This window comes from Haliotis rubra, unplaced genomic scaffold (assembly GCF_003918875.1).
Source record: "Haliotis rubra isolate DU_JTF1 unplaced genomic scaffold, ASM391887v1 Scf7, whole genome shotgun sequence".
Taxonomy (NCBI): Eukaryota; Metazoa; Mollusca; class Gastropoda; order Lepetellida; family Haliotidae; genus Haliotis; species Haliotis rubra.
In genome coordinates this window covers 4,073,940-4,090,374 of record NW_025767412.1, presented here as the reverse complement: position 1 = coordinate 4,090,374, position 16,435 = coordinate 4,073,940, and the positions used below count along the sequence as shown (strand labels likewise).

At 40.8% G+C, this 16,435-nt stretch overlaps 1 protein-coding gene across 1 annotated transcript in view; it reads right to left on the bottom strand.

The window, feature by feature from the left end:
• Positions 1–1,503: 1,503 nt before the first annotated feature.
• Positions 1,504–16,435, bottom strand: part of LOC124258603 — a 45,080-nt gene continuing 30,148 nt past the window's right edge. The window contains exons 3-5 of the mRNA XM_046692669.1: positions 5,645–6,020; positions 3,239–3,362; positions 1,504–2,288 (exon numbers count right to left, since the gene is read on the bottom strand). Coding sequence (XP_046548625.1) covers positions 2,056–2,288; positions 3,239–3,362; positions 5,645–6,020 — 733 coding nt within the window. The 3' untranslated portion in view covers positions 1,504–2,055. The remainder of the gene's footprint in view (positions 2,289–3,238; positions 3,363–5,644; positions 6,021–16,435) is intronic.

Below are 16,435 nucleotides of genomic sequence, written 5' to 3'. Positions count from 1 at the left end.
TGTTCCCAGTTAACTCCACCCTCCCAGCTGTTTCCAGTTAACTCCAACCTATCCAGCTGTTTCCAGTTAACTCCACCCTACCCAGCTATTCCCAGTTAACTCCACCCTACCCAGCTGTTCCCAGTTAACTCCACCTCTCCAAGCTGTCCCGAATCAACCCCACCCAGCTGTTCCCAGTTAACTCCCCCCTCCCAGCTGTTCTCAGTTAACTCCACCCTACCCAGCTGTTTCCAGTTAACTCCACCCTACCCAGCTGTTCCCAGTTAACTCCACCTTTCCAAGCTGTCCCGAATCAACCCCTCCCTTTGTAGCTGATCATAAACAAACAAGTCAGTATTACGACGAGTTCAGAAGCAGAAGGATGCTAAATTCCATGGTCATGGGTTTACAAAGTCAGTTGTTGTGAATATAGTTTCACAGTTCTAAAACAACAAAGAGTAATATCTGCTGCCTATACCTGGAGGTGGAAATAATCTTAATTAGTTTTAGACAAACAGTTGTCAGGTTGTATGGCTGTAATCGTCATAAACAGGTTGTTTTTCCCTTTGATCAGACTAAGTAACTGCTATTATTAGTCTGTGAAAATATATCTATCCATAACGAAGACATATATACACGATTTGAGGAAATATTTCCAATGAGCTGAGGTGTCAGTTGTAAATTGCACATTTTTTGTCCTGTGATCTTGACAGTGAGGTTGATGAGGAAGTTTTCGGACAATGTCTTAACCCCATCCCTGACAGTGTCACAACACTATAAATAACAGTGTCATGATTAACAGTGTCATAACACCATATTCGACAGTGACATAACACCATCGTTGACAGTGACATAACACCATCATTAACAGTGACATAACACCATCATTAACAGTGACATAACACCATCGACAGTGTGATAACACCATCAGTTACAGTAACATAACACCATCGACAGTGTCATAACACCATCATTAACAGTGTTATCACACAGCCATCAACAGTGTTATAACTCCATCACTGACAGTGTTATAACTCCATCACTGACAGCCTCATAACACCATCATAAACAGTGTTATCACACAGCCATCAACAGTGTTATAACTCCATCACTGACAGTATCATAACTCCATCACTGACAGTGTTATAACCCCAGCTATACACCAATGAAGAGGTTCATGGTCTGGAGCCCAGTCAACCATAGTTAAAATGATCAGATGACAAAACATGATGGCACATGAGTGAAGTGTTCCTGTGTATGACTGAACGTGACTGGTAGTTGTCTCAGCCTTCAGTAACAACAGGTATGTCACATTTAGCCATGGGATAACTGTCTTATGCCCTATTATATCTCCTTCCCTGGCCCACCGAGGTAATGTTCAGGACATTTCCACGGAGGATAACATCAGAAGTGTCATGAAATGCCTGTCAGAAACAGGATATTGAACCTAGTCTTGGACACATATGGCCAATTTTTCCACCAATTATTCAATACAATAAATCATTGTAACAAAAGGCAAATATATGAATGTATTATGTGAAAGTTATATTTATCCATTCTTCATACATAACATTTAAATATGTTTTTATAATTAATGGACGTCAACTTCTGCAGCTGACTGAGACACAAACATGTAACAAGGCTGATTTATATCAGTTTGTAGCGTTTTCCTTCATAAATAGTGGTGGTTCGGCACCTTCATCTCACGACATGGAAATCTCATCAAATCCATCATAAACGTAACATACATACAATATCTTCTTCAATATGTACACATTGATTGCCATTTCAAATTTGTAAACATCGACCACATCGTCAATGTCTTGCTTGTGAACCGTGGGCTTCACAGTGCCAAGTGACAAGGCAACACATTGGTATAGAAGCTTGCAATCAATGGCACTTGTAAGCACAGTGTGTGTTATACCACAGAGAGTGTCATGGCATATCCCTGCCTCTTTGGTTTGATAGGTGGCCATCCAACACATGGCACAGAGTTACCTCCCTTACATGGCACAGCTGCAAGGAGTTGAGAGTTTTTGGAGTTACCTCCCTTGCACTAGAACCACTTGAACAGATCTATGTGGTCACTATGGAGGCATGAGGGGGCGACCCAGATGGCGAGGAACAAGATGATCCATGGCAGTTGCTTTCTTTCTCGGCTTTTATTCTTAACCATGTGTCGCCTAATGCCTTAGCGAAGTGGTCGTCGACAGACCCAGCAAACATATCCTTGACTGGGTCTGACTTGGCCTTTATGGCCGTCCATGTTGTGTCTCCAAGCGACTTGGCAAAGTGATCGTCAACTGAGCCTGAAAATAATTAGATAAATGTTTGATCAAGTTTCAGTTTTTAAAGTAATCATGATTTTTCTCTTTGTCATGTATTTTAAAACTTTTTCTCATTTCTCCTAAAACTACTAGGTTAGGATACTTCAATATTCAGCAATGACTTTCTAACATTCTGGCAAAATTATGGAACACAATGGTCAACAATTTAAAAATGGCTGCAGAATTTGAAACAATTCTTGGAATAAAAATAGGCTACAATGCCTACAGAAGTATATGAGAATACAGCTGGTTTGATATAGGACTTGCATTTTGTGATTTGCCCAATTCTTCTTCAGTAATCGTATAATTGGCTGAAAGCATAGCCTATCACCCCTGGCACAAATGATGACAAGCCCACTCTCCCTGACCCATTTCTTGATGTTAAAGGAATCCAAAGGGCTTTTGTAGAACTTCAAAACCTTTGCTGCATACTACCACAACTCAGACTTGTAGACTTTAATCAAGTTTCCTCCCTGTAATGACCGAGTGATTGTACTTTTTAGAATTTCATATCACCCATAAAATGTCTGAATTTCTGAATGCATCCCACTGTCACAAATTAGTTGAAGTTAAGCAACGTTGGGCGTGGAGAGTCCTTTGATGGGTGACCATGTATGACAGCTTGACTCTTGAGAGTTTCTAGGACTTCAGTCCTGCTCCACAATGAAGCAGATGTGGTCTCACCTTAGGCAAGTGAGTTTGTTAAAAATTGTCTCTGTTCACCCAGTAGTAAATGGGTACCCAGTGAAGTAAATCGTGATACTATTAACCTTCTAGCGCCTAACATTCAGCTTGGAGTTTCCGGGGTAATAATGATTAGATAGTGCGCTTTGAGCAGATATCTAGCCTGGAAAAGGCGCGTGATTAATATTCTCATTATTATTATACATTCTGCTGTCTCCTGCTGCTGCTGCTGCTGCTGTTGCACTCACCTGTGATGGAGACATTAGCGTGGACTGCAGTGGCAGCAGTGACCGTTGTGGTTGTGGTTTTGGTCTGGATAGAATCTTTGTAGTTGTGGCCTAAGGATCTCCGGAAGTGCTCCTCAATGGCGGGTCAGTCACTACTGCAACAACAGATTGAAATATGATTAAACACAGTTAACACAATGCATCATCTCAAGGTACCACACAATGCACTGAAGTTTCCCAGTTAACACAATGCATGATTTCAAGGTACCACACAATGCACTGAAGTTCCCAGTTGACACAATGGATCATTAGAAGGTACCATGTACAACAAGATAAGAAGATAATTCACTCATCCCAAAAAATACTGAAGTTAATCAGAAACCTTTTACACCATATGAAGAATGAGTTAGTGAGGTGGGTTCAAACACAACTTCAAACAGTTTTTCAGTTATTGTGTGTCAGCCTGATGTGGGAAAGAAAGCCGGAAGTCATGCAGTTGGTACCAGTTAAGTTAAACCCATGAGCACAGGTACTGAGCCGATATAAACATCAAAATCATGATGCCGGCAAATTTGGGATTCAAACCCATGATCACAGCTAACTGTGGCAACCCAGACCACTGGGCCACCTTCTTTCAAATACCATCCCAGTTGTTCTGCATGGAATTTCTAGCCCTACCATTAATTTTACAAATTAAATAATTCAGCAATTACGGAAAATTTGGGATTCAAACCCATGATAACAGCTAACTGTGGCAACCCAGACAACTGGGCCACCTTCTTTCAAATACCATCTCAGTTGTTCTGCATTCAATGAGGCTAATGAATTCTTTCCACAGAATTACATGTTTTTTTAAGACAAACACATGAAAGTCATACATGAATATTTCATATGTAGTTATCAAAAGGCTGTTGAATTGTCAGAAGCACCTGTTGTGTCTAAGAGATATCTCCTGCCCTTTTCACTTGCATAAGTTTCAAACACTTAACATATTTTCTGTGAGTATCAACTGCTTGATCTAACTGTCTGTGTCCTCTTCTCTACAGATAATTTCACTGATCAGACATATATGGCCTTTCATTATCACTTGCCAAGCTTCACTCAAACCTACAGCATTTTGGCTTCCAGCGAAACACTTTGATAGTAGCACTATATCTATTTAAAACATGTATATATGAACTTGCTTGTTTGCCTTTCATTTCTAGCTAGTTCTATTTTTCTGTTTACTTCTATTTATTTTAGCGAAAGAAAAAGTGATGATATTTCCAGAAAGGAGTTGACGTCATTGAGCTCAATAAATGTTATGAATCAGAGGCAAATGCACAAAAAGGCCAACCTCTATATGTGTGCAGCCTCAATAGCAGAATAAGCTACTCATAAACATCCACAAACTTTCAGGCAGCCTGTTTCTTATGAAACTGTTTACGTCTGTTATACCTTCTCAAAGTCAAACCATGGTGTTGATTCCTCCAGGACAAACACTCCAATACTAACCGCACATTTCACACACAATTAGCTCGGGGCCCTCCCAGAACGGGAAGTCTCGAAACATCAGTCCCACTGTAACCTGTTTTGGCAGTGGCCCACCTGGTAGAGCAACTACTGACATCTTGGTGCCCAATTCTAAACATTAATCTTTGAACCGTTGTCATTTCACAACCAACAAATCGATAACTTGAACCAACTCCTACCATTTCACAACCCCCAAACCAATCCTTTAACTGACTCCTCTCAGTGACAACTCTGAAATCAGTACAAGAACTGCCCTATCAGTTCACAATCCTTTAAATCCTTTCAGTGCACAACCCAAACTCAGTACAAGAACTGTTCTATCAGTGCACAATCCTTTAAATCCTTTCAGTGCACAACCCAAACTCAGTACAAGAACTGTTCTATCAGTGCACAATCCTTTAAATCCTTTCAGTGCACAACCCAAACTCAGTACAAGAACTGCCCTATCAGTTCACAATCCTTTAACTCCTTTCAGTTCACAACCCAAAATCAGTACTAAAACTTCTATCAGTGCATAACTCCCAAATCAATCCTTTAACTGACTCTTATCAGTACACAACCTAAAAATCAGGGCCATGTTCCTCAGAGCGATCGCAGCGCCTCTACGACTGTCGTAACTCCATGTTAAAGTATGGGAGTTACGATCGTCTTAGGGTTACGATCGCTTTGAGGAATGGGGCCCTGGACCAGAACTGCTCCATCTGTGCACAACCCCAAAATTGATCTTTAAAAATGTTGACAAACACAACCCCACCAAAATTCAGTGTAATGACTTATCAATGCACAAGCCCTAAATCTATCCTTGGACAGTTCTATCAGTGCACAACCACAAAAATATGACTTTGAAGTGTCCTTCATGAACATGATATAACTAAGACATCCCCCCTATAAAGCTGTCCCTTGAATTCGTCTTACCTGCCGCAGGTACATTTGATGGCGGTGATTGCGCTCCTCCGGGCTCGAACACCCATACCGCTGTGAGGAACTACTGCCTGGTGATGACGTCGTCGCCGCACATGTGATAACCGACGGACGTAGTTGTGGACGATGAGGTGGAGGGGAGCCTCCACTTGAGAGTGAGAGATTTAAGGGTGCGTTCTGGATGTCGGGCGATGGGAGCTCGGTAGGATGGCTGGGTATAGCGGGATGTTGGTCGTGACTAGGGTGTGAGGGTGGTGGCGGCGGAGGAGGGGTTGGGGGGTACAGAGTCCGCAGGCTGTACGAGGAATCAGCAGGAACTGTCTCACACGGGTAGTACGGGTAGCTGTCTCCATTAAAACTTGTAAATTGCCTGAAATTAATAGACAGAATATTAAGACATTATCATGTTGGACATGTCGATAACTTCCCAGCATTCACCAGTGTCATGTCTACCAGTGTCAGTGTCAAGGTTATGACATCTTGCTATCGCTTTGGCTCGTCACTGTATGGAAGCAACTTGGCACTAGAACGAGTCATTTTGTTACCCACAGTCAATATGCTACCACCAGCAATAAAATTAAGTTGCATCTCTATCCAATAAGCTATAAATGTTCAAATATGTATATATTATATTATATTATCAGTTCGGAGTGATGGTGTTACTCCCTGACCAAATCGTGGCCTTGTCAACCAGCATTCAATTCCTGATATGTGTAAAATTCATTAAATTAACAACAAACTCAGCGGGACCACTCACTTTAGTTCATTACGACCATTGCTATAGGCATTTTGAGTAAATTCTAGAGCAAGTGGTAGGGGACAAAAAATACCAAAGAGTTTGTTACATGCATCAGCTCATAATATGCATGACTTGTTTCAGTGGCATTTTAGAAGTTGAGACGTACAATATAGAACAATTTTTTATGGATAACAACTTCTTTATTTCATGAGTGCGACGTTTCGATACAAATTCTTGTACCGTTGTCACAACAATCTGTATCGAAACTGTCGCACTTAAGAAATAAACAAGTTGTTATCCATAAAAAATTGTTTTATATCATAATATGCATGTTCATTACAAACATAGTTTACTGCATAAGAAGTCTATATCTTCCATATTCAGTGTGGAATAGTGCTAAAAGCAGCATAAAATCCACCGAACAAAACTGTGACCAGCCCCCGAATGACTCGCACAGTGCTATAATAAGTGACCCTGGTGTAGATGCAAAGCTAGAATGGTGGTCACAAGGACAGATATATACAAATACTTGTCATGTGTGATAGCTACAAGGAGTCTCAGGTGCTCATGATCACAACTAGGAATCACCAGTTTATAGTCTCCAGGAAAACCTCCAACTTCAACAAGTATCTACAGAATCCTACACATCTGATATTTTGACTGACTGACTGACTGCCTGAGTTTAGTTTTACGCCGCTTTTAGCAATATTCCAGCAATATCACGGCGGGGGACACCAGAAATGGGCTTCACATATTGTGCCCATGTGGGGAATCGAACCCGGGTCTTTGGCGTGACGAGCCAACGCTTTAACCACTAGGCTACCCCACCACCCCCTGATATTTTGATAAATTTAAAACAAGATATCACAATGTCTCAATAGAAATTCCAAACTAGCCTCTCCTACTCTTTGAGGATGAGGTATGTGCAAACCACAATCATATGACATTGTTTTCAGCACCACTTCTATAACATGACACTTGTTAAAGCAAACAGTAATGATCAACTTAACATGAAATATCATACAAAATGTCATTAAAGCACCATTAAACAATAAACCTCAATTAACAGGACAAAACATTAATCCACAAACATATTTAATCCTGATTCAAGTTCTTCAGGCAATTCATGGTTCAAATCTGATACAAATCAGTTTTACATATTTTTTACTTATTCCAACAATGCTTAATAATCCAAAGCCATATTTAACTCTGAAGCACTCTAAGTGTTTAATTTCGATGCAAACTCAAAAATTTATCGAAAACTTGTACTTGAATTTTTTTCGAGGAGTGCAGCAGGTTTGTAGATTACAGCTAAGCCCTCTCAATTTGATTTGGGACTTGAAGTGACTTGTGAAGTTCCACGCTGAAAGAGGGCATACCTGTAGTGCTTAAGTTGTGACTGTACCTCCCAGTATTTACACTCGGATGACTCATATGTACAGTAAAGAGTTATGAGGCTTCTTACTTGACAGGATCCTTAACTGAAAGACACTGTCAAGCTCGGCGGCCCAGACCACCACAAGTGTTACTAGTTGCCCAGTGAACACAGCTGTGGTGTGCCACCAATATATACCACCTTGAGTCACAGCACTCCACATGGGACAAGGTTTTATAAACTTTTAAACATTTCACTCTTCTGCTGGAATTTTGAAGCATGTTGCAATTGTATATCAGACTGGTAAAATTTTTAAAAACCTATAAATTCTTATCGATATAAACTGCTCAATGTAATTTTTAGAGGGAATCCATTAATGTGAAATTGTCTGGAGTATAGTTTTAAGCATGATTAGTAATAGTTTAGAAATATCGAAGCATGAGGAGTGAGTGAGTGAGTTTAGTTTTACGCCACACTCAGCAATATTCCAGCTATATGGCGGCGGTCTGTAAATAATTGAGTCTGGACCAGACAATCCAGTGATCAACACCATGAACATCTATCTGCACAATTGGGAACCAATGACATGTGTCAACCAAGTCAGCTAGCCTGACCACCTGATTCCCATTAGTCGCCTCTTACGACAAGCATGGGTTACTGAAGGTTCAGTCTAACCCGGACCTTCGAAGCATTAGGCTTGAGATGTGTTGGCAACACATAGTAGACTAAGGCTTACTCCCTGAATACAAAAAATTTTGATAGTAACAAATAAACTATCATTTAAACTAAACATTTAAATTGAAAAGGAGCCCCAGTGAGTTTGGAGATACTGAACTTGGGGAAATCTAGACTTGCTTCATTTAGGGCTTTAGTATTGCAGAAAGGGCTAGGCAGTAGGGAAAATAATGTGGTTCAGGGACCGTGAGACAGACTAGTAACGCAATGGTATCCACTATTGTATAACAAGACTATATATCCCAGTGGGTGATATAACCTATCACATAGAGCTAACACAATTGAGAGGTGTTGGTAACACAATGGTATCCTACATGGTATAACAAGACTATATATCCCAGTGGGTGATATAACCTATCACATAGAGCTAACACAATTGAGAGGTGTTGGTAACACAATGGTATCCTACATGGTATAACAAGACTATATATCCCAGTGGGTGATATAACCTATCACATAGAGCTAACTCAATTGAGAGGTGTTGGTAACACAATGGTATCCTACATGGTATAACAAGACTATATATCCCAGTGGGTGATATAACCTATCAGATAGAGCTAACTCAATTGAGAGGTGTTGTTAACACAATGGTATCCTACATGGTATAACAAGACTATATATCCCAGTGGGTGATATAACCTATCAGATAGAGCTAACACAATTGAGAGGTGTTGGTAACACAATGGTATCCTACATGGTATAACAAGACTATATATCCCAGTGGGTGATATAACCTATCACATAAAGCTAACACAATTGAGAGGTGTTGCTAACACAATGGTATCCTACATGGTATAACAAGACTATATATCCCAGTGGGTGATATAACCTATCACATAGAGCTAACTCAATTGAGAGGTGTTGGTAACACAATGGTATCCTACATGGTATAACAAGACTATATATCCCAGTGGGTGATATAACCTATCACATAGAGCTAACACAATTGAGAGGTGTTGGTAACACAATGGTATCCTACATGGTATAACAAGACTATATATCCCAGTGGGTGATATAACCTATCACATAGAGCTAACACAATTGAGAGGTGTTGGTAACACAATGGTATCCTACATGGTATAACAAGACTATATATCCCAGTGGGTGATATAACCTATCACATAGAGCTAACACAATTGAGAGGTGTTGGTAACAATGGTATCCTACATGGTATAACAAGACTATATATCCCAGTGGGTGATATAACCTATCACATAGAGCTAACACAATTGAGAGGTGTTGGTAACACAATGGTATCCTACATGGTATAACAAGACTATATATCCCAGTGGGTGATATAACCTATCACATAGAGCTAACTCAATTGAGAGGTGTTGGTAACACAATGGTATCCTACATGGTATAACAAGACTATATATCCCAGTGGGTGATATAACCTATCACATAGAGCTAACACAATTGAGAGGTGTTGGTAACACAATGGTATCCTACATGGTATAACAAGACTATATATCCCAGTGGGTGATAGTGTTGTTAACAATGGTATCCTACATGGTATAACAAGACTATATATCCCAGTGGGTGATATAACCTATCACATAAAGCTAACACAATTGAGAGGTGTTGCTAAAACAATGGTATCCTACATGGTATAACAAGACTATATATCCCAGTGGGTGATATAACCTATCACATAGAACTAACACAATTGAGAGGTGTTGGTAACACAATGGTATCCTACATGGTATAACAAGACTATATATCCAAGTGGGTGATATAACCTATCACATAGAGCTAACACAATTGAGAGGTGTTGGTAACACAATGGTATCCTACATGGTATAACAAGACTATATATCCCAGTGGGTGATATAACCTATCACATAGAGCTAACCCAATTGAGAGGTGTTGGTAACACAATGGTATCCTACATGGTATAACAAGACTATATATCCCAGTGGGTGATATAACCTATCACATAGAGCTAACACAATTGAGAGGTGTTGGTAACACAATGGTATCCTACATGGTATAACAAGACTATATATCCCAGTGGGTGATATAACCTATCAACTTTGTGCCACACATGAGGAAGAACTTGTATGACTGCAGAAAACATAAAATGCCAGCACCCCGTGGCATGCCGTTGCTGAGAGTTATCTGCATGGGATTACATCATTATTACACACATGTGTCTCTCAGTGGCGCTCACCTCATTCCAACCTGCTGGCTTCCTGACATTGGAATTATGTAGCAAGAATATCCTGAGGTACTACTGGCTGGTACACTCACAGCATCAGGGGACGTACTGACTGAATGTCTATTGTTTTGTTTGTTAACAGACCACTCAGCAATAATCAAGTTCAATGACACGACCAGTAATTGTTCCAGCCCGGACAAAGCAAACCAGGGATTGATATGCTGAGCAACAATCCATGCTGTCGGAGTGAGTGAGTTTAGTTTTACGCCACTATTAGCAATATTTCAGAAATATCACTTTGGGGGACACCAGAAATGGGCTTCACACATTGTACCCATGTGGGGAATCAAACCCAGGTCTTCGATGTGATAAGTGAACACTTTAACCACTAGCCCACCCCACCACCCACCATGCTGTCAAGAGTACAATGACATGAATGTCTGAAGTCTGACCTCCCAATCAAATGAATCAGGTCTTACGACAGATATAGGTTGCCGGTGACAAGTTCTAACCTCTGGAAACCCAATCTCCATGGAAACTGTTTGTACCAAGTGACTCATATGTTCAGGATTTGGGAGATGAGACCAACATTGTTGTTATTTACTGCACACTATTTCAAAAGAAAAGAGGGGAGTACGTTCTTGTTAAAAACACCTAAAACTATGCTGGCGGAACTTCAATTTATTAGTGAATAAATTATTATTGTTTTTGTTTCATTACAAGGAGTATCACTGTTGTGGCTGGCACCGTTAATTTAAAAATTGTTAACTGCAACATCAAACAGTATCGCCAAACCAGATATAGATATACATTTAGTCACAGAAATAAAGCTATCTTATCTACATAAATATATCTACAAAGTAAAAATAGAACTCAAATCAAGCCTGGAACAGGGATGGATTTAACCCAACCTTGGAGCTGATGCAATCATTTAAGACTTGCACAATCATTCTGGACTTAAGATGGATTAACTTTTTATTTCAATCTCCAGGAATCAGAGACAGGCTGCAGATACATCCAACCAGTGGGGGGCGGTGGGGTAGCCTAGTGGTTAAAGCGCTCGCTCGTCACGCCGAAGACCCAGGTTCGAATCCCAACATGGGTACAATGTGTGAAGCCCATTTCTGGTGTCCCCCGCCGTGATGTTGCTGGAATATTGCTAAAAGCGGCGTAAAACTAAACTCAGTCAGTCAGTCAGTCCAACCAGTGGCATCCTAATACTTTTGTAAATACAGGATATTGTGCCATGCAGCTGATGGTGATATATGTCTGTTTAAAGATGGTTTTATGATGACAAATTTGGGTCAAGATAATTTCGGGACCTAAACAGCTGATGCCAATGTGTACTTTTCCAAATCAGTATCAGGAGGACAACTTCTCAGGACAATCTTTAGGTGACACATGCTGTAGCGTTAAGGAAAACGTGACATTCATCTGATGTTTTATGGTCATTATAACGGAAGTGTGTAACTCTGATATGAGACCAAGCGGTAACTAAATACTGAGCAAACGTGTATACTACTCAGAGGAAGTTAAGGATCACCGGATTCTTTCATATTGCTACAGAGAATGTCCACTAGATCTTAGACCTGGTTTGAAGTATGGTGGAATACTGCCGCTTTTACGCTGTTGACGAATTTTCCAGCTTCATAGTTTCTTCACTGGGGTTAGGGTCAAGAAATTCTTCTTTAAATCATTCGCTTTATACTTCAAACACATCAAAGATCTGCTGAGGTAGAAATTGTCAATGTTCGACATGTTTGTTTACAAACAAAAGGGTCAATGAGTTCATTGTATTCATATGCTGTCAATCGGTCACTTTAATTAGCGGTCTTAAACTGCCATTTAAGTATGGTTTTGATGAGCTCTCAGCCAATCAGAATCGAGTATCACACAATGTCGGGCTAGAATGTCGTATCAGGCCCACTTGATGAGATCCGATGCTACAGGAACACACTGATGACCTGACCATCATCATGAGATGAGATTGTATCACTAGCCAAACATGTGGTGAGATTTTGTCACTGGGCCACCCGATGGTGAGACTGTGCCACCATGAGGTGAGACTGTCACCACAGGGTCAGATTGGGTCACTGGGGCACCCTGTAGTGAGACTGTGCCACCATGAGGTGAGACTGTTTCTGTGGGCCACCATGAGGTGAGTCTGTCACTGGGCCACCATGAGGTGAGACTGTTTCTGTGGGCCACCATGAGGTGACTCTGTCACTGGGCCACCATGAGGTGAGACTGTTTCTGTGGGCCACCATGAGGTGAGTCTGTCACTGGGCCACCATGAGGTGAGACTGTTTCTGTGGGCCACCATGAGGTGAGTCTGATACTGGGCCACCATGAGGTGAGACTGTTTCTGTGGGCCACCATGAGGTGAGTCTGTCACTGGGCCACCATGAGGTGAGACTGTTTCTGTGGGCCACCATGAGGTGAGACTGTTTCTGTGGGCCACCATGAGATGAGTCTGTGTCTACAGCAGGAACTGTGGCAGTGGTAATGTCATGTATACTATACCGATTCCAGTACCGCTGATTCTTTGCAAGACTTGGCACAGAGACAAAAGGGCAAATTACATGTGTATATTTCAACACAGCTCTACCTGACAAGACGAACAAATCGCAGGAACTTTCCCACGCTTTTCAAACACTCCAGGACTACTTCTTCTTACAGAGATTATCTTACACTAATTCCTCTCCTGTGAATCATGGAGACAGCAGTGGGTGGAACACGGATCTAGACAAACTTACTCTCTGCTTTGTTCCAGTTATCAAAAGTTATTCCATGTGAGCCTCCATTAAAACTGGGTGCCATAATGTTTGAAGAACTGTCCATGGTCAATAAAAACGTTCTCAACGCTAATCTAGGTACTAATGTCATGAAACTGCATCTCAATGTAAGCAGAACAGTACTGTCAGAAAGAGGCATTTTGACCACAACCCTAGGAGGATACGCTTTATATACATCAAAGCAACACTGGTATATCCCAGTCACTGCTGAACCTGAGGATATTGTTTTAACACCTTGCTACTCATACAGGGGTGTATATCTCAGCAGCCTCAACTTTTGTGCAGTTCTAACAAACAGGTAGTTGACAGTATGACAACACAAGAGCGAGTGAGTGACTGAGTGAGGTTTTACTCCCCTTCTAGCAACATTCCAGCAATATCACGCCAGGGGACACCAGAAATGGGCTTCATACATTGTACCCTTTTGGGGAATCGAACCTGTGTCTTCAGTGAGTGAGTTAAGTTTTACGCCGCACTCAGCAATATTCCAGCTATATGGCGGCGGTCTGTAAATAATCGAATCTGGACCAGACAATCCAATGATCAACACCATAAGCATCGATCTGCGCAATTGGGAACCGATGACATGTGGCAACCAAGTCAGCAAGCCTGACCATCCAATACTGTTAGTCGCCTCTTGCATCAAGCTTGGGTTGCTGAAGACCAATTCTAACCCCTGTTTTTCATGTAACCCATGGGTATAGCTTGATGGTAGAAAAGTGACTTTCTGCTAGTACATGACATATCATCTCCCATTGACTTCTTCACTCCTCAATCATGTCTGCAACTGCCTGGGACCATATTTCACCAACAATAGCCATAATGTCAGCTCCAGTATTCATGTCCATCAATAAATAACCATACAGAGCCAACCATTCCAAGAAAGGGCTGGCGCCACACTGGGAACAATGTCATGGCATATTTCTATATTCCTTGACGTATTGTTTCATTACGGTGAATATTAGCTATACTACACAAATTGACTTTATCATTATACTGGGGAATCAGACTTGTGTTTGGCATCCAGAATAGAAGCTTTTATTTTCAGGTTATGCCACAAAGTTGAGGGATACATTCAGTATGTTGAAGATTTCATAAGATAAAAAATAGATCTTTCCAACAGCCCAGCTAGATTTCAAAATCATGTCTGTACACACACAAAGTCACTTTATACTTTTACACAAATACATACTCTTCAACTACCAATATGTTACATTGAAATATGACTCCATTCCTCCTAACACTAAATCATAGCTTTTTACCAATTGCAATTATCTTTACAGGCAAAGAAAATTTATACTCGACTAAGAGCACTGAAAAATATATCTGATCTTTTTACCAGCCTTGAGAAATTTTAAAACATTCTAAATTATGATTTAACGATTATTAAAGCATCATTTAGTAATTTAGTAGGTGAGTTGGTGTTTACTACTACATCTAGCAATATACCAAATTGTCTGGGTCACCAAGAACTGGTGTCACATGGAATTTCCTAATTCCAGAATCATCCAGGGTTTTCGGTAAGAATGAAAGTGTTAATCATTTGGCTGAGTGCTGCTATATATGTCTGGTTGACAAGATATACAATATCTACCATACTTCATGTGAGGTGATAGTCAGGTTATGAAGCTACACAACTCTTAGACAGCCAATCCTCAACAAGCACCAGTCAAACCAGGAGGTTGGCAATGTGACTTTTGCACTCATTCACACCAATGGGGCTTTCATGTCCAGTCTGAACAGTTTTCGAGCACATCTATAGTTCTGTGTGTGTGAAACTGTTCTGATTGCAACACACCCTGCAGGAAAAGAAACAATGCTTTCATCTCGACTATTTTGACCGAACCCAACCGTTGAACCTAAATAGGTACATACTGACTACATTTGTTCTCACCATGAAGCAGTGTGAGTCACTAAAAAAGACACCAGTTGATGTGGAGTGGAGTGAGTGAGTGAGTGAGTGAGTGAGTGAGTGAGTGAGTGAGTGAGTGAGTGAGTGAGCAAGCGAGAGACGTTTTATGCTGCTTTTAGAAATACATCACAGCAGGGGATATCAGAAATGGGCATCACAGATTGCAGCTATGTGGGGAATCGAATGCAGGTCCTTGGCATGAAAAGCAAATGCTTTAACCACTAGACTACCCCACCACCCCTTTGATATGAAAACCTCTACTTCATTAATGAGAAACTTCCAATAAATGCTTCTTTAAAGTATAGAAGCCTAAAAATCCCTCCATTCAACCAGAACATGAGTGTCAACTCAATTCAACCAGCACACAAAGTATCACCTCCATGCTGTGTCAAAGTTGCGGCCTATTGCTCCAAGCACAATTTCCCACACAGAAGTCTTGTATACACACTAATAACCACTCTATAATTCAGACATTAAAACGATGATTCACCTGTTAAGGATGATATGAATTTCATCATGGAAAGTGTTTTCTTTTCCAATGTCAAGGCTGACTGAGTCGCCATAATGTCTTGGCCCTACCATCAGGTGGAGCAAAGGTCTACTTGAATCGGTCATCACTGGTATAATTTGCATAATTATTGTTCCACCTTCAGGATGATCTCTTAACATATTTTGGAACCATGACACAAGCAGATATTTCAGGCCTGACCCTAAGGTAGTCACTGAAATGATTGCCATCGAGTTGATGGGATAAGGAAAGAGCATAAGATAATGGAAACAGCTTTTGATGGTCTATTCAGGATTCAGGTGATTAATTCAATGCTTGACAACTACCCAGGAGACAATGAGGATTTAAAAACTGATTGAGCCATGAGAAGGATGGAGTAGTACCAGTTGATGTTGTTGATGTGGCTATAAGCGACAGTCCAGCCACATAAAACAGAATAAGAGTGAGTGAGTGAGTAAGGTTTTAGCTGCTTTTAGAAATATTCCAGCAATATCACGGCGGGGGACACCAGAAATGGGCTTCACACATTGTGCCCATGTGGGGAATCATACCCAGGTCTT